The following is an 18,988-nucleotide window of genomic DNA, read 5'->3' as shown; positions in this document are numbered from 1 at the left end:
TGTTGATTTTTTTCAGTGAAGGACCCAACATCCTTTAAAGCATGAAGAAAAATCCCACACAGCCTCATCAGCTATAGTAATATCCACCATCTGACATAAAGAGCAACTCATACATGCAGAAACTTTTAAGTCCAGGTAGTGCAGTGGGTATAAGACACCGGTCTCCCAACATATGGCTCTGAAATGTTTGCAGCTGCAGAAGGCACTGAGAAACCTGCCTCTGCTAAGAGAATGTGAAGCAGCAGAGGGAAGGTGTCCAAGGAAAGCTAACAGAACCATTACGTATTCCAGGACAGCACCCTGGCAGGTGCACAGAGAGATGCTGGATCCAGTGCTACCAGGGTGGCACCACTCTCCCACTGCTGGCTCTCTGCTGTCCGCCCAGCAGGCTATCCCAGCTGGGATTGACTGGGTGCTGCAAACTTCTTTTCACAGAAGGAAACTGGAAAATTAAGAGATTTTGGCAGTACACATAAATGTATTGCTCTGGATCTGGCAGGCCTAGGCCAAGTATACCACTGATCTAAGTTTCTTTAGAATAGAAGGACTTTCTTGAAACACTTCTTTCACCAGCTCAAAGGCTGAAACTCATAGCAAAATGAAGGCTTTAATTTCAAAAACACTGCATCCTTTGACCCACCCAAAATACTAAACAACAGACAAATATATCCAATGAAGAAAAGCTCAGTTTCTCTGACAACTATGTGTGTGCAAGTGGCTTTGCAGATGCGGGGGGACGGGGTGCCACTGGCAACTGCTATGGGTTCAGGTTATCCTACTCTCTCTTGCTAGGATGATGAAAAATGAAGGCATTCCCACACAGTTTCCACAAGAGCTTAAAATTCCTGCTAGGGGATGCTAAGGCCTCAGTCCAGAAATACCTATGTTTCCAAAAAATCAGGTAAAAAGCCTTAAAAAATACAGGTTTTTTCTACTACTCTGGAGGCAGGATCAGTGGCTGCTCCCAGATCAAACAGCAAGGGTTTGTCAGTCACCCTGACATGAATCAGCAAAACCTGTGAATCAGAAAAAGTAATGAAACAAGCCTGTAATTCTGCAGTCATCCAATGCGAAGCTGCTGTGTGCTTTTGAGCGAGCATAATATAAATGTCGCATTTAGAGGAGAAACTATGAAAATGAGCCTTTAATCAGGACCAAATTAAAGAAGCATGAAAAAAAAATGCACATATTACTTTATTGCTAGGAATTCCCATCAGAACCTTATAAATACATTTAAATGTTGCTCAAATCTTCACTAATACAACCTCATTTATAACACAGACTAGTAATTTACAAAAATACTTCCATACACAGAAAAATGAGCTTATACTGAATATGCCTTACATTATCAAATATATTTTGACAGCTGCTGTAACAACTATTGAAATTATAAACCATGATTAATACCATCATGAATCAGGGTTAGCAACCCTACTTTAAAAGATAAAAAAAGGCTGTGCTCAAGAACTGTCCGTTCAGGTACACTCAAAATTCCAATTTTTAATGAAAATTACGTTAAAAAGTAATTTGCCTAAAGAGATCTATTAAATATTGCAATGTGCATGCAATATAATTAAGTCATGCAAAAATATAATACAAGATCTGCTCACAGTCATTGTAATCAGTGCCAAAGGGAAGCTGCATGCAACATAGCCATTGTGGACTGTAAGAAGCAGAAATAAGAATGCACAAAAAAATAAACAGCTGCCCCAAATTCAAGTGAGCCACTTGAACAAACTGTTGCAGATCTACAGATTTAGATCCTTACCCCCTTCCTCTTCTTTGGTGTTACCTCAAAATCTATTTGCTAAGAGTTTGATGTAAAATGATAGTGGAAACAAGAGTCTTGAATTTTCAGCAAACACCGTTTGCTCTTTCATCATTAAGGTCAGATATTCTTGAGTAGAGGTCTCTTTTTAAGCAAAAGATGCACAGATAGACACACATAGGTAACACACAAGCTAAATACTGATGAATTTCTGGGTGCAAAATTTTATCCTCCCCAAACACTCTGCTCCTGAAACCCTTCCAAACTCAAGATGATTTCTGGTGATGCTTTCCAAAGAGGTGCACAGAAAAGGAGAAGTGTCTCACACCTGACAACACCTGGACTGCCTGGGACTGAACAGCTACTCTTCAGCTTACACAAACTGTGGCTAGCTGACTAACAAAAGATAATTTAGGCTATTTGCTGTAGTTGTTTCCCAGTTCCTAAGCACTTTATTAGTATAGCTGTGTCAGTACATCTCCCCAGCTGGCTGCAAATTAAGAGCAGACAGAGGCAAGGCTTTTTGCTGTTCTTTGGGGTAATTTCTCAGCCATATCAAACCAGTCTGCTTTGTTTGCAGTTCCATCTTTTTACCTTCAATGCTTGCAGAAAGCAGTTCAGATTCAGGGAAATGGTCTCAGGGACCTTTTGCTTAGCAGGACTTCTTGACCGCTCTGCACTTATAGGCAGGTGACACCTATGGCTCTGAAGTGTTACTTGTTATGGCATTCACTTCTAGGACATATATTCACGCAAAATTAAGATATATAGGAAGCTGCAAAAAATGTTGGTATACAAAAACCCAGCTGGGAAGAAGACACCCAATCGTTCCATCTCTTGAGCATGTTTCTGGGGCACATAGCATTCCTTGCATTCCAGCAATGCTTTTGTCAAAGTGAAACTTTTTTATCTGAAGCAGGGAGACTGCTTCCAACATGCCCTTTCTTGCAGAACTACTGGAAGAGGCTCTTTACAGAGCTGCTTCAGTTTCCCCCATGGCCAGGCTTCTCCCATGGCTCAGTACAGTTGTTGATACAGTATCCGAGCACAGAAGCAAGACTGAGTCTTTAAATGAAGATTATGAAATTGTCCGAATCACTTCCATTTCCACAACTGTAGAACTGGACATGTGTGCTATATGAATTCTAGAAAAGACTGTGAAAAAGTGTTTTAGTGCTGGAAGCAGTTCCAGAGAAAACCTGTCACCAGAAATGTTCTTCTTCATAAAATGATGTTTGCTTATTTACACAAAACTGCTGATGTTTTCTGCATCAAAGTATAACCTTTTCTTACGTGTCTTTAGGAGACCTTTCAGACTCCTGCTTAATGTTTAAGCTGCAAACACAGCACTGTTCCAGTGCTTCATTCCTTGTATTTCCAACACTCATGACACTTAAGACAGGAAAATAAAAAATTCAAAATTGTCCAACAGCTGGAAAAGAATTTTAAATGCAAGATATTTTTTCACCATAGCCAGACATATGATGCAAATATCTCAACATTTCGCCCAATGATGACATAGAGGAGGTTTCACTTCATGCCAACTTTAAGACCAGGTAACTACTCTAAAATCTGAAGTGTCTACTGATACAGGGTTGTTTATCCTTTGCATCTTTCTATTTGAATGTTAAATTTTTCTGCCACTTTCCCAAATCTGGTAAACACTTTCATACAGATAAGCAAATGCTGCACTTTCACGCCCTGTAAACAGGACCCAGAGTGAGGCACATGCCTTGCACGTGCTTTCTTGATCTCTCAAACCAAGGTTTTGCGCAGGTTATTTCATAAATGCTGGAAAGGCTTACTGAAAATCAGTGGAAGGAGTTAAGACTATTTTGGGTTATGTACCAAACCCAAGAAGCTTCATTTCAAAAACAAAACAAATCAAAACAAAACACCCAACCAACTAAACAAAAAACCAAGAACCAACTAACCAACCAACCAACCAACCAAACCAAAAAAATCCCAAAACCAAACAAACAAAAAAAACCACCATGCAGCTGTCCCACAGGAATAATGGGAACAAAGCATTTGGCTTTTAGAGATTAAATACCTTGTTGTGTCCCACTCTCACTTCCCCACTTCTCAACTTGTCTTCCAAAACTATACTTTTGCATGTACATGCACAACATGTATCTTCTCATATGTACTCCCATTGCTTTTGCAAAAAAAAGGAAAACGAAATATTTTGCAGTACTGAGTATAGTATCTCCCTCCCACCTAGAAATTACTGCCTGAAACTTAAAACTTGGTGACCTGAGGAAGCCCTCTAATAACATCCTTTTGCTGTTTGTCACTGGTTTACCAACTTCTTCTCTAATTTTTTCCCAGTTTCTGCTGAAACGGCAGCAGCTGTGCTTAGTTAGAAGCAAAACATTTTACTTGGAAACACTTCAGACTGCAAGGAGGTTGAGTGATGATGGTATTTTACTATTCAGAAAGCATCAACCCACTGTTATATGCAAGACACTGTAACATGTCACGATGGTCCTGTACAAGTGCTAGAAGCTTTCAAAGATCACTGAAAGAAAGAAAGCGTGGCTAGTTCATTTCTCATCCCTCTGACTGTAACTGGTCTAAGCAGGCAGTTAACTTACCAGAACAAAATTAGTTAATGGTCTTACTCAAATATAACGACAACGCAAGAACTGGCAAAGCCCCTATAATGCTGAAGCTGTAGCTGAAGTGCAGGTAGTAGACTGTATGTGTGTGTAGTAAGACCACTGCATATCCTTGCCTGGGAACTGAACAATCATTTTTATTAAAGATGCACATTTTGGATGTTTTGAAAATGTGGCTAAAACCTCAGTTTTTTATTTTGACCTGCAGCTCTTCTAAGCACACTGTCACCCTTCTGTAAAATTTCTGGGTTAGCAATACATAAGTCTTCACACTGGTCTTAAAAATATAGTCACTGATTTGCAGCAGGAGTTTAGGTCAAGTTTTACAGTCTACATTATATAAAAAATTAAATTAGATTATCCTAATGTTCGCTTTGGGATATAAAATCCATCAATACATATTTTTAAAAAGAAAGGAAGACTCTGAGCATGATTACCACTTCAAATGTACTAAAGGAATGAATGAAGTATGATTTGCTTTTTTAAAAACACATGAGAGTTGTCTTCAGAAAGCAGCAACCACTAACACTACAGAAACGTGTCACTTAGGCTTCATAACAAAGGGGTCAGGCAGTGGACAGAAAGTTCAGCCCAACAGTTAACAGTGAAACACTCAAGAATGTGTCTTTTGTAGGAGACAGCAACTGCAACATGCACAGTCAATACTTTGGGGAAATGACCCCCCCTTTTTAATACACAGGATCCACCCAGCACTCACACAGGTGACAATAAAGAGGCAACAAACTTCTAACCCTCTCAGGTCCATCAAAAGCACCAGAAGAAAAATGTCACAGAAGAGTAAATCATGTATTTCCTGAAGATATTCTTTTCTCTGTAGACAGAAAAAGTAAAAACATCTCCTCCAAGAATATGCCTAAGAAAAAAAGAAGATGCTTCTAAGAAGCCTGTTGGCTATGATCCTGCTCACAGGTTCCAATTTCTTCCAAAAACATTGGTGCCTCTTTCACCCACTAGCTCCCTGCTATGGAAAAACACTTCTTCAGAGTCTGGAAAATGCTGTTTGATCTCAGTAAATTACATCTCACTGCTTGTCGGTTTCTGATTGATGGTGTAACTTAGGGAACAATATCTGTGTGTGGACTAGTGTCTGGAGAAGCAGTCAGGGATTATTGAAAATACAGTATTTATGCAGTTTAAAAATCAGTAGAACATTACGTATGATTTTTTTCTAGAGTGATGAAAAATTACTGAAGTGCATTTGGGAACAAAGGGTATAAGGTCTTTTGTCTATTTTTAAAAACACTTGGCTGGTAAGACCTCTTAGTGAGTTAGCAGTGATGGATGCAAGAAAAAGTGTCAACCGCAGTTGAGCATAAAACCAACTGCTTCTCCAACCAATGGGCAGAAAGGAAGATGTCACTGTTCAGTGGTGGTTAGAAAAGAGGGAATAAAATAAAGTTGAAGAAAAGAGAAGGAAAATGAACCAAGGATCACTGATTTCTCTAAGCCATTTAAAACTACTGGAGAAGGAGGGAAAGTCTAAGGTTTCATCACACCATATATTGTTTCTTCATCTATCTAACACGCCACAGTTAGTTGGAAGACTTTGAGAAACAGCCACTATGAAAGAACAGCTACCTTCTCAACAGAAATTATTCTGGAGTAAGTGAATACAAGGGCTCAGTGCTGACTTATACAAGGCTCGGGTATGACTTTATACACACTTCATCCTCCAAAACATCACTTGAATCCTTAAGGTTCTGTCATGACAGAACCACTGGACACAACTGAAACAGACACCAGGTCTTCCAGCCACAGACCATGACAGAACAATTATGGAACCTACACAACATACATCCTCCACCAGACAGAAAGATAAGAATAACTTTAACGTAGAAGGAAAGAGAAGAAAATGAGGATGGATGCTGTTATCAGTGCTATGACTCAGTGAAATAAAAAAATGAAACAAAAACAACCCACTAAAACTTAGCAGGTGTAAAGTGAATGAAAAAAAATACTTCCCATAGACCATATAAAATTAAGCTGCCAAGTTCACTAAGTGGTACAGAGAAATAAAATGTGTGAAAAGCTCATTATCCTGGCTCAGGACACCTTTGAATGCTGGAGAGTGTCAAGATTTTGTTCTCTGTTTCTCTCATTTCTCCAGCATCAGTTACTGACCTGATTCAGTGATGGAGAGGCAGCTCAGTGGAGTTGGATTACTCCAGCAGAGCCATATTAACACCTCTGTTAGCACTGTCTGCTACGGGAGTAAGGGAACAAGGAAGCTCAAGAAGCACCGTCAAAACCACAGGGTAAATCGCAGAATCCCAGAATAATGAGGTTGGAAGAGACCTTTGAGATCAAGTCCAACCTATACTCTAACACCTCAACTAGACTATAGCACCAAGTGCCATGTCCAGTCTTTTTTTAAACACATCCAGAGATGGCGATTCTACCACCTCCCAGGAGAGACAATTCCAGTATTTTATTATTCTTTCAGTGAAAATTTTTTTCCTTATATCTAATGTATAGGTAGCCTAACGTAGCTTGAGACTGTGTACCCTTGTCCTGTGAGTTGTTGCCCGGTGGAAGAGACCGACCCCCACCTGCCTACAACCTCCCTTCAGGAAGTTGTAGAAAGCAATAAGGTCACCTCTACGCCTCCTCTTCTCCAGGCTAAACAACTCCAGTTCCTTCAAATGTTCCTCACTGGGTTTGTGTTCCAAGCCCCTCACCAGCCTTGTTGCCTCCTCTGGACGTGCTCAAGCACCTCAACGTCCTTCCCAAACTGAGGGCCCAGAACTGGACACAGCACTCAAGGTGTGGCCTCACCAGCGCCGAGTACAGCAGGAGAATGACCTCCCTGCTCCTGCTGGCCACACAATTCCTAACACAGGCCAGGATGTCCTTGGCCTTCTTGGCCACCAGGGCACACTGCTGTCTCCTATTCAACTGCTGTCAACCAGCACCCCCAGTCCCTTTGTGCCTGAACACTGTCCAGCCACACCGTCCCCAGCCTATAACGCTGCAGGGGTTATTGTGGCCAAACTGCAGGACTTGGCACTTAGACTTATTAAACTTCATGCTGTTGGACGCTGCTCATCATCCAACCAATCTAAGTGTCTCTGCAGAGCCCTCCTTCCTTCCAATAGAGCAACACAAGCTCCCAGCTCAGTGTCGTCGTCAAATTTACTAATTTAATTTACTAAAGGACTCAATCCCCTCATCCATGTCATCAATAAAGCCATTAAACAGAGCCCTGAGGGACACCACTGGTGGCTGGCCCCAGCTGGATGCAGCACCGCTCACCAGCACTCTCTGGGCCCGGCCATCCAGCCAGTTCTGAACCCAGCACTGAGTGCTCCTGTCCCAGCCGTGGGCTGCAGCTTCTCCACGAGTGTGCTGTGGGAGACAGTGCCAAAGTGCCTGCTGAAGTCTAAATAGACAACATGCACAGCCTTTCCTGCATCCACCAGGCAGGTCACTGGTCATAGAAGGAGACCAGGTTGGTCAGACATGACCTACCCTTTATAAACCCCTGCTGGCTGGGTCTGATACCCTGGCCATCCTGTAAGTGCTGTGTGATAGCACTCAGTATGAACTGTTCCATTATCTTACCTGGTACTGAGGTCAGGCTAACGGCCCTGTAATTACCAGGATCCTCCTTCCTACCATTTTTATAAACGGGTGTCACACTGGTCAGTTTCCAGTCATCTGGAATCTCGCCAGTGAGCCATGACTCTTGATAAATGATGGAGAGTGGCTTTGCAAGCTCATCTGCCAGCTCCCTCATCACCCTGGGATGGATCCCATCTGGTCCCATTGATTTATGAATATCCAAGCATCTCAGCAGTTCTCTGACTGCCTCTTCTTGGATAACAAGAGGACCATTCTGCTCCCTGGCACCACCTACCAACCCCTGAGGACAGTTGTCTTGAGGACAAGCTGTCTTACCACTAAAGACTGAGGCGAAGAAGGCATTTCCACCTTTTCCTCATCTTTAGTTACTAGGTTGCCTTGTTCCTTATTTATCCAATTAGGAACAGAGGTCAGTCATACCCTTCCTTTTACTCTTAATATATTTGTAAAAACTTTTTTTATCATTTTTAACAGAAGTTGCCAGGTTAAGTTCAAAATTTGGCCTCCTAAATTTTTTTTTCTACATGCCCCAGCAGTTCCCTTAAATACTCCCTGAGAAATTAGTCCCTCCTTAAAAAGATAATACATCTTTATTTTATTTCTAAGTTCTTTCAAAACCTCACTGCTCATCCAGACTGGACATTTGCCTCGTCGACTCATCTTTTGGCACATAGGGACAGTCTGTTCTTGTGCCCTCAAGATCTCTGCTTTGAAGCACACCTATCTCTCCTGGACTCCTGTGTTTTCAGGGGCTCTTTCCCAAGGAACTCTCTGAATAAGTCTCTTAAATAGGCCAAAGTCTGCCCTCCGGAAGTCCAACATAGAGATCTTACTGACATTCCTCCTTATTTCACCAATTATTGCGAATTCTATAATTTCATGATCACTGTGCCTCAAGTGGCCTCCAACCTCCACATCACCCACCAGTCCATCTCTATTTGTGAACAACAGGTATAACATAGTTCCCCCCCGGTGGGCTTGCCCACCAGTTGTGACAAAAGGTTATCCCCCACACACTCTAAAAACTTTCTAGATTGCTGTTTTTCTGCTGTATTAAGTTCCCAGCAGATGTCTGGTAGGTTGAAGTTGCCCACAAGAACAAGGGCTGATGATCTCGAAACACTGTTCAGTTGTTATAGAATAATCTGTCCACCTGGTATGGTTGGATGATAGCAGACTCCCAATAGGATGTCGGCCTTTTTGGCCTTCCACTTAATTCTAACCGATAGGGACTCCATTTCATCGTCATTAGTTTCAATACCTACGACATCCAAACCCCCCCTAATATAAAGGGCCACCCTTCCACCTATTCTCCCTTTTCTGTCTCTTCTGAAGAGCTTGTAGCCATCCAGTGCAGTGCTCCAACTATGTGAGTCATCCCACCATGTTTCTGTGACGGCAACTACTTCATGGTTCTGCTGTTGCACCATGGCCTCCATCTCTTCTTGTTTGTTACCCATTCTGCATGCATTGGTGTACATGCACCTCAGATGCGCTGCTGATTTCTCCCCTAACACAGTCTTACCATCCTTAGACCTGCTTCCAGACAGCCCAGATGCATACCCTTCCCCCTTCAGACCTAGTTTAAAGCCCTCTCAACAAGGTCTGCCAGCTCATGAGCTAAAAACCCACTGCCCTTAACAGAGAGATGTATACTGTCTGATTCCAGTAGAGCAGGTACTGTAAAAGTTGCCCCATGACCAAAAAATCCGAAATTTTGCTGATGACACCAATCCTTGAGCCACTTGTTAATGATGTGAGTTCTCCTATTTCTTTCATCATTTTTTTCCTGCCACCAAAGGGACTGAACAGAACACTACCTGTGCACCTGTCCTATCAACCACCTGACCCAGTAGCCTAAAGTCCCTTTTTATTGCCCTGACACTCCTCTTTTCAATCTCATCACTGCCAGCCGGGAGTATCAGCAGTGGTTAGTAGTCAGACGACTGAATCGGTCCAGGAAGTCTCTCAGTGATATTTCGTACTTGGGCCCCAGTGAGGCAGCAGACTTCCCTGTGGGATGGGGCCGGTTGACATATGGGGCCCTCTTTTCCACTCAGAAGGGAATCATCCATACAATTACCCTTCTTTTCTTCTTGATGTTAGAGGTGCCAATCTTTAAATAAGTCATAATTTGAAGGCTCACTGGGTGGACAATTATCTTCTAAATCATCTGGCGGCCTCCCTAGATCCAAGGCCTCATACCTATTCTGAAGTGTCACCTGGCTAGGAGATGTGGGGCAGGAGGGATTTTTGTTATTACCTCCCCGAGCAGGGACGCATTTCCACTCCCCTTCATCTACCAGGTGCCCCTCCTACTGCCTTAGAGTGAGAGGCATAGGAGTCCTCTGACTCTTGGTGAGCCTACCTTAAAGATGTAAGGAGGGCTGAAGTCCACCAGTCTATTTCCCTTTCACTATACCTGATACTCCTTAATCTTTCAACTTCCTCCCTAAGCTAGGCCACCAAAGAAAGAAGGTCCTTCACCTATTCACACTATAGGCAGGCCACCTCCACAGCACCCCTTGAAACCATGGATAAGCTCAAACACTCCAGGCAGGAATGGGTCAGTACAGACACATCCTTTTTGTAGGGCTCCACTTGGTCACATACACTTGAACTGACCACAGATTTTGTCCGGGTTGAAACTATTACTAGGAGAAAGCCTAAAGCCAAGCAACCAATAAAAACGCCTCACTTGACTAGCAAGAACCTGCAGCCCTGCCTGCTTGCCCTGCCTGCACGAACTGCTGAGACCCTGTTTGCCACGCTACCCAGACACTTCTTAAAATGAGTCATTCAGGAACGAAGGAAGCTCCACCTCCTGCTCCTGAATGGCTCACCAGTGCTGGAAATTACTGTGGATTACAATAATCCTTAGGAGAGCCTGAAACACAATATAGTAAGAAAGATTTATCTGCGGTAGTTTCAAATTAAGTAACATGGTATGATTAGTTTGAAAAAACCAAAAAAACAGAAGCAAGTCTGCAAAGGGCTTCATTATATGGTTGGGATGCAGTAGTTCCCACATGTGATTCAGAAAGGATGGCAAAGGCTAGGTGGGAGGCCTGTGAAAAATAATCACAGCATTTCTGAGAAGAAAGGTAATTCTGAGACTGGAGCAAAGATTGTTATTTAATCCTGTGAGGGAGCCAGGTGATAAGCACTAAACAGCACCTCAAGTGCTGTACAACTTAAGAGACATACGTAAGTGCAGAAGGTACAACTGATTGGACTCCTGAACAATGAGGCTTCTAAAGTGCAAGACTGCATGACTGCGCACCATCAGCCTTACTTTGCCACCACATTACAAGCCTTCCAGAAGCCACTATCTTTAAAACAGCTGCTTGATGATGCTTAGCTTCCTTCCCAGCAACCCACACCTCCTGAGTGCTGGTCCAAGGCCAGCTGGTGCCACACACCCCAGTGGGTGCACTCACCTTTAGCTTCTGACTCCGAGGAGGAGGTGATGCCCTCAGAGGTCAGGATTTGGGGGCGGCACATGGAAGTGCCAACCCCCTGTCCCAGGTAGGAAGCAGGTGGGTAGTAGGAACACATACGGTACTGGGAGCTGATGGGGTGGTGTTTCTCCATGCCCTTCACCTGTCAGAAGAGAGAAATGCAAGAGCAGCCTGTGAAAGCAAAGCCCCAGTGCCACAGGGGGCACCCTGCTATCCCTCCCTGCCACCCCGCTATCCCTCCCTGCCACCCCTCCATGGCTTTGAAGGAGGTCACAGTGGGTGCATGGGAACTAAAATTCTGACATGCTGGCCTTGGGTTTTTGATTTGATGGCTTCACAGTCTGCCCACATCGACCAGCTACAGGTGGTGTGATGTGAGATATGACCCAGCAGCAGCAGCAGCAGCACACCTATGCTGTTTTACCTTACTGCAGATGGAGATGTATCTGGCACACAAGCAAGTACCCTTCACTGCCAGCAGCTTCCTGCCAAGTCCCCAGCTTATGGCACATTCAAGTGTATACACCTGGCCAGTGTCCGAGGTGAAGTGTCCATACATCTTCTACACCTCCCCAAAGACCAATCCATCTCAGACTGCTGGCAACTGCTCTGCCAGGGACCTCCTGGGTGGCTAAGGAGGTCGACTTCTGTCGACCGAGTCTCACAGGATATGCTGCTCCATGGTGTTGAGCAGTGACACACCCAAACACAAGCACACTGTTTTTCTTACAATACCATAAGATGAGAAAAACATTTTCCTGAGTTACTGAAAAAAAAGCAAATTGTGTTTAGACTACACAAGAAGCTGGTTGTGAAGCTACAACTGGACACCAGCCAGCAGGTCTACAATGTCAGCACAACATCAACTGGATATCCCTTTTCCCTTCCACAGATTGCAGCGAAATGGCAACACTCACAAATCAAAGTCTATTCTACTCCAATGCCCTGATATAATCCAAATTGATCTCCTCAAAGGAGTGGTAACGCTTCCTCAAATTTGTGTTTTATTAAAAAAACTAACAACTTACTATTATTTGCTACAAAGCCCTACAATGCAACATGGCCTCTGTGCTGCAAAAATGCTCCCAAAACAAAATTAACTGTCACAATGGGAAAAATAAGACTAGATGGTTTCTCTAAGTATGATGGGAAGAGAATGACTGAAAGATGGAAAGCTTTTGGGCAGAGACAAACTGTCACAGCTTTGTACCAGTTATGGTAGTAGCAGTGCCAGCAATAATTCACATCCAGCTATGCCATTACACAATGTCTGCAAGCAGACATGCCTGACAGCCTTTTCAGCTAGGTTCCACCTCCGCTCTGCCCGCTCCAGGACCCTTGGGTCCCTGGAGCCCCGCTCCTCAGCCCTTCCCAGGCTGCAAAGCCCATCAGAGCCAGGGAGCAGGGGAGGCTGGGCATGCACCTACAGTCCCACACAGCTGCCCCATGCCAGTACACCTACAGGGTCTGGTCCTGGCACCAGGAGCCACCAGCACCTCCCAGAACCACTCCACAATGCAGTCACCCTTTGTACTCCAAGGGGAATTCCCTGTAAGAATTCCATATTCATTTTTATATGCCTAGCTGCAAATACTGTGGCCCAAGCCACATAAAATCCTGTTGGTGCTTTCTGAGGCATATTTTCAGTGAGATTAGGTGCACAGAAAGAGAATGGTGGCTGTTCACAGGAAGCAAAGTGCACTTCTGCATGATTTCTGACAGCAGTATAGTTGCATATACTTGCACATGTACTGAGGGACTTGCTTTTAGCCTGTGAAAGGTAAGGGTTTTTCTCCTATAAATTAAAGCAATACTTAAAATTTTTGTTTTTCTATCTTCACATGCAGAAAAAGTTCTACATACACTGAAGTTTCATCCAGAGTAAATAGTAAATTGCTCTTCAAAAATTTAATGAGTCATCCTGAGGAAGTCTGAACTCAACCACTGACATTACTTCTCCTCTTCTGACAAAGGGCACTCTCCTTTTTGGAAACAAGACTCCCCCAACAAAACTTAGCCTCTGTGCAATATGAACTGCCCAAACGCACAGTCAAAAAGACATTTTGAATCTGCAAAGCTCAACAGCTCAGTACCAGGAAAAAAAAAAAGTTAGTCAACTGTTCTTTGTCTGCTGTGTTGCATATAGTTTTCCTTCCCTTGGTGGGGCAGGGCAGCATCCACAGACCTCACATCTCCACTTCTCCCTTGTGCAAGGCCACGTGTGCACACGTACAAGCAAGAAAAGGCTGCCTGCAGGAGACAGATTATTTCAGCTGTAGCAAAATGGAGGGATCACTCCCCAGCACAAACTCCATCATGTGCACATTTCCCCTCCTGTAGAGTGGATGCAGTGATCCACCTCCCCCATTCAACACTTTTTCTAGGGGTTTTCTCCATTTCTTAAAAAAACAACTCACCTAAAATCCCTAGATGCAATGAATTATTACTACTATTATTATTAGTGTGTGGTAGCTGGCTAGCAAGAGACATGTTTTATAATCTTATTACCCACACCAAGTCTATGAACCACAGTTCAACTGACAGCCAGAGGCTTGGCTCAGCAAAGAATATGCTGTGTATTAACCACTGAAGAAAATCCGAAAGCTTTTGGCTTTCTTTTATTAAACTATTTAGAATCTATATCACAGTAAATCTGAACCATAAGGTTTCCTTTTTATAGTGCTTAGCAATCCTATTTTACAGTAACAATAAAAAGCCAACCAGTTGTAAAAATTCTTGACCTTAGCACTGCATTAAAAAGGGAGCTTAGGAGACCACTACCTCATGAGAAGGAACATTTGGTCTGTACTAACTCCTGCAGCTCTGTGGAATCTTTGAAATCTTTTGGGTGCCAAAAAAGGAGATCAAGACAGCCCTGGGGAGGATTGTGAATATTCAGATTATTTTCAACCTGGGCTAGTTCAGCTTTCTAAATGCTACAGTCAGGTACCAGGTTTGGGATCCTGCACTAGGTCTGTCAGGGTGAATGCTGGGGTCATGCATGGATCACACGAGGAGAATGCCTGGCCTTCTGGTGTCTCCTGCCTCCCTTACCCCTTCCACCCCTACAACAAAGCTGAGACAGGCATGAGCTGGAACAGTCCCACAAACTACTCTGGTTTGTATCACTGCACGCTACTTACCAAAAGAACAAGGCATATTTTAGGTGAGCAAGTGCTGTGGAAGGCAAAAGCATGCATTAGTCTTTGCAGAAGGCATTCTGAGCTGCTAAGTTGCTTCTCTTCCAGCCACAGAGTGCTTGTGCTCTGCTCCAGCTGCAGGATACACCAAGTACCTCAGAGACTTTAGTGGGAGACACATATCATCAGAGCAGCAGTTGGCCTATGCAACGTTTACAAGTTCCCCTAAATTGTACAACACAGCACACACTCAGTAATGTTTTAAAAGATGTATTCCAAGCAATGCTGAGATGCTTACAATTCATTAACAAATAAATATGGCCTGATTGGAAGGCCATGACTGCATTGGAAATTTTTTCCCTGTGTATTGAAAAGCCACTGTGAGGAACTGAGAGGCAGCTACAGTTTGCCCTTGCACAGTAAGTCAGAAACAGGACTTGTTCATCAATGAGCAAAACGGTCAGGGCAGCCCTACAGCTACGTCCAGCAGTGACAGCATATATAGTAAAATCCAGGGAAAATATGAGGAAAATGCTCTTGCATCAGACCATTCCTGTAAAAAGCCTTTCTCAACAGCTGGTGGAAGAGCACATAAAGCCCAGTGCCTCTTCCCAAGCTTCTGGTAGCATCTGCATAACCTCTACATACCTTCTTCATGGAAAAATAGCTGAGGAGAGAAGGTGGCCAAACCAGAAACAGGAAGGCATCAAAGCAAGCACCAAGGGGTGACTCACCTCTCTAGTCTCAGAGGTTAGAGAATGATTCTGCCCTTCACAGATATTTGTTTAGCCAAAACACCACCTATGTAATTCTTTTCTTTGCAGAAGTTGCCAGACACAATCTCTTTGTGAGCCCGCCAGTGTTATCTTCACACTTTGCAGCTGATCCTAACTATGGGCTTTTTTCCAAGAAAGACAAACAGGAGGTCATGGATGCTATTCCTGAGTGACAAGAGCTGCAAAAATTTATAAGCAACACAGGAGATCAAAGTGCAATCCTTCAGCTCTGCCACTGGTGTGCCACATGAACTTGGCCAAATCACTTCACCCAGGATTCCATCCTTTTATTACACCCATGACTCAGCAACAAACTTAGCAAACTCAGTAATTACAGAAACACCTGAGAAACTTGAAAGTTTAACATAGGCTCCTCAATTTTAGTGGGCATAAACTTGAATTTGTGTCATTGCTTGCAAACAACAGAATTCACAGGTTGTTTTCTGGCATGGGGAAGAAGGCAGCCATTGGGCAATGAAATGGAAATTGAGGCATCAGTAATCTCCTCTCTGTCATCTGTGAGCTGTGTGACTGTGGCAAGTTATTTAACACTTACCTGCCTCAGTTTCTGCAGTTATAAAACAGGTTTGCTGCTACTCTCCTACCTTGCAATGTTACTGCTCATGTGCTGACCCCGCACAACTACTGTTGTACTCATACTGCCCAAGGTGTTTCATTCCTAAAACCAGCTAAGCATGTTTTCCAGAAAAAAAAGAAAAAATGAGTCTATGATACCCTGCCTTGACTTACTTTGATCCTAGCACAGAAAATACAAGACACATCTATATCTGTCTCTCCTTGATAGACAAACTTAATTAACCTTTGCTATTCTGTTCCAACCTATTCTTTTAGACAAAGGCAGTGACCCATAAACAATATGTTACCATCAGAATCTCAACTGCAGTGACACCTAGAGATATAGCCCTATCAGCAGTATTGGAAAATAAACCACTTAGATTAGCTCCTCCAAGAAATATGGATTGCATTCATGTCACACATGAGCTGTCAGAAACATTACGATACTTTTAGCATAAATCTGTAGTGTGAAGGGTATGTTATGAATACAGTATATAATTCACTGCTTACACATAAAATTGCGACTGTCTTGGGTGACTTGCACAATGTGTATACATTTACACACACATGCACACACTTTACACTGACTTCTGAAGAATAAGACTGCAACTTTTGTACGAGAGACTGGCTTTTTGGAGGAAAAACTGGGCCAGAAAGCAGGAGCAGGTGGAAAAAGTTGAAAAGAGAAATCTTTTTTTTACCAGCAAGTGGCTATTCTTCAACCTCCTAGCTGTCCTGTCAGAGCCACATTCCTCTGGATTTAGTAAAAGAGAATTTTTCCAAGTTTGGTACTTCTAAGAAATCCTTAAAAAACAGTTTCCTACATCAGCAATACTAAATACTTAACAGATGGTAAATGTAAATCCCACATTATAAAGTAAGTAAAAATGTCCTGGTTTCTTACAAATTATTTTTGCTCTAAACTGGTGGAAAGAACAAAAAAGTTGAGGCTCTGAAAGAGAGGAGAGTGGAGGTGAGGGGAGGGAAGGGAAAGGGAAGTTCTGAAATGTGTCCAAAACATCCAAAACAGCCTTAACCTTTCCCAGGAGCAGGATCCCTGGAGTTACCAGAGCACCAAGGAAAAAGCAGCCACTGGTCCTGAGGTGTGGGGGCACATTCTGCATATCTTGCCAATTTTAATGGTTTAGCTGAATGAACCAGAAATTTTAACATTTTTGGGGGATAATGCTGACTCACATTGAGTCCAGATTAGACTTGTGCTGTGGACCACATGCCAGCAGTTTGTCAGCTTTGAAAATCAAGTCTGATTAGATTCAGACATGTCCAGCAAGGCTTTACTTTTGCTTTGACAGAAAGGCTGCAATCACCCCATTTTCTCCTTGCTGCTTCTAGAGAGTTACAAGCAACTTGGCACACTGTTATAGCATAAAAAGTAGTAGGGGAGTGCAAAGTTAGGTAGACCCCAGCCAACTTGAAGTGAGACCAGTTTCAGAAGCACCAACTTTCAAGTACACCAACCTATTCTAACATGAAGTATGTTGGCAAACTGACTTTATTGTTAATTGGATGGAATGCACAAAAATTCCCATTGTAATAAGGAATTTCAAGAGCTTCAAGGGAGACTCCAGATGCCCACACAGGATTGGAGGGAAAGGAGAGGTACAGTAACCATTAAATCTGCTACATTTCCTACCAACCTAGGCTTGTTTCTTCCCCAGGTGACACCAGACATACATGATTATCTGCCTTAGAGCTGGAAGGAGCAGCAGAATATAAATGACCAAAGAAGCCTCAACAAAATAATAATCTTCATGATGCTTATCAAATCATGATGGATACAACTTCTGGTGTGACTGTATATAGATGAGGAAAACCTACAGAGAAATACATAAAATATTTGCACCTTTATGAATCCACTCGAGCATGCCAGCTTCTGCAAAGAACAAAGACTAATGAAATCTGACATTAATCTACATTAAAGATTCAGTGATTCAGTTTATTTGCCAATGCTCAATGATGCATTAATCCTCATCTCATCCCACACACACTCACATGTTTCCTCCCTGGCTATTCTCTCTTGCTCCCTAAATTCTGAAACAGCAGACAGCTGGGCTGCTCAAGGCCTTGTCTGTGTCCAGAAGTTAAATATGCAATTCTCCCTGTGTGGTTGAAGTAAATGTAGGATCTGTGAGCCTTCACCAAGTAAGCCTGGAAAAGCCAGGTGTCTTGTCTACCCATCTTAAACTAGAATACCTACCAGTGAGCACAGTGGTGACTTCTACCATAAAAGAAACTCTCCTGTGAGCTCACACCTTAGCAAGCGGCCCTAATTTGGTTACAGCAGGCACTGCCCAGCTATGATTCTGGCAAAGAAACAAAGACCAAAAACTTTGATCAAAACAGTTAACAGCAATACGCGTTAGAAAAGAAGATGCACTTCTACTGGAGTCTGGTTTAAGAAATGTACATGTGAAAAATAAATTCAGTCAGTACAAGCAGCCCAGCAGAAGTCCCTGTGTAGGTAACAGCTACATGTTTCCTCTGAGGAGGATAAGCATGCACAGGTTTGCCAGCAAAACCTCCTGAGTGTAAGCAAGGTCTGATTCCTCTTTGAGGATCATGCTTCAAATGAAACTCTCCTGTAATTCCTTACTGTGCTCGACAGAAAAGCTCATTAGTTATTCATCCTCCATTTATTGTTATTTCTGTGATCTTCCCTTGCTGGTAACCCATGTGTGCAGAATCAATGTACAACCACGTGCAGCAAGCTCCTTTTATCCCATACAATAAACCATCTTCAGTGCCACACAGGGTTTTACAACCTCAGGATCACTGCAACCACTGCCATCTGATGTCTTCTAGCCTCTCACTAAAACTTTTCATGATTATTTGTGCAATCTTCCGCTGTTGTAAGAGTACGCAAACCCTATGACTCAGAACTCTTCCAGCAATAACTATCCTTCTTGCAGATCAGTCTGAGAAAACAGCTTGTAAGTTACAAAACACTGACCTTGAACTACACCCTGCCCTGCTGAAGAGGAGAAGTTGACCTGGTTTCAAGACATTTAGAAGCTGGGCAAAT

At 43.0% G+C, this 18,988-nt stretch overlaps 1 protein-coding gene across 1 annotated transcript in view; it reads right to left on the bottom strand.

Annotated features, from left to right (window-relative positions):
- DMRT1 (doublesex and mab-3 related transcription factor 1) overlaps nucleotides 1–18,988 on the bottom strand; it is a 62,976-nt gene that overhangs the window by 18,111 nt on the left and 25,877 nt on the right. The window contains exon 4 of the mRNA XM_030258421.4: nucleotides 11,433–11,595. Within this exon, the coding sequence (XP_030114281.4) occupies nucleotides 11,433–11,595 (163 nt within the window). The remainder of the gene's footprint in view (nucleotides 1–11,432; nucleotides 11,596–18,988) is intronic.

This window comes from Taeniopygia guttata, chromosome Z, assembly GCF_048771995.1.
Source record: "Taeniopygia guttata chromosome Z, bTaeGut7.mat, whole genome shotgun sequence".
NCBI lineage: Eukaryota > Metazoa > Chordata > Aves > Passeriformes > Estrildidae > Taeniopygia > Taeniopygia guttata.
The sequence above is the reverse complement of the archived record's forward strand: the minus strand, read 5'-3'. Positions and strand labels throughout refer to the sequence as shown.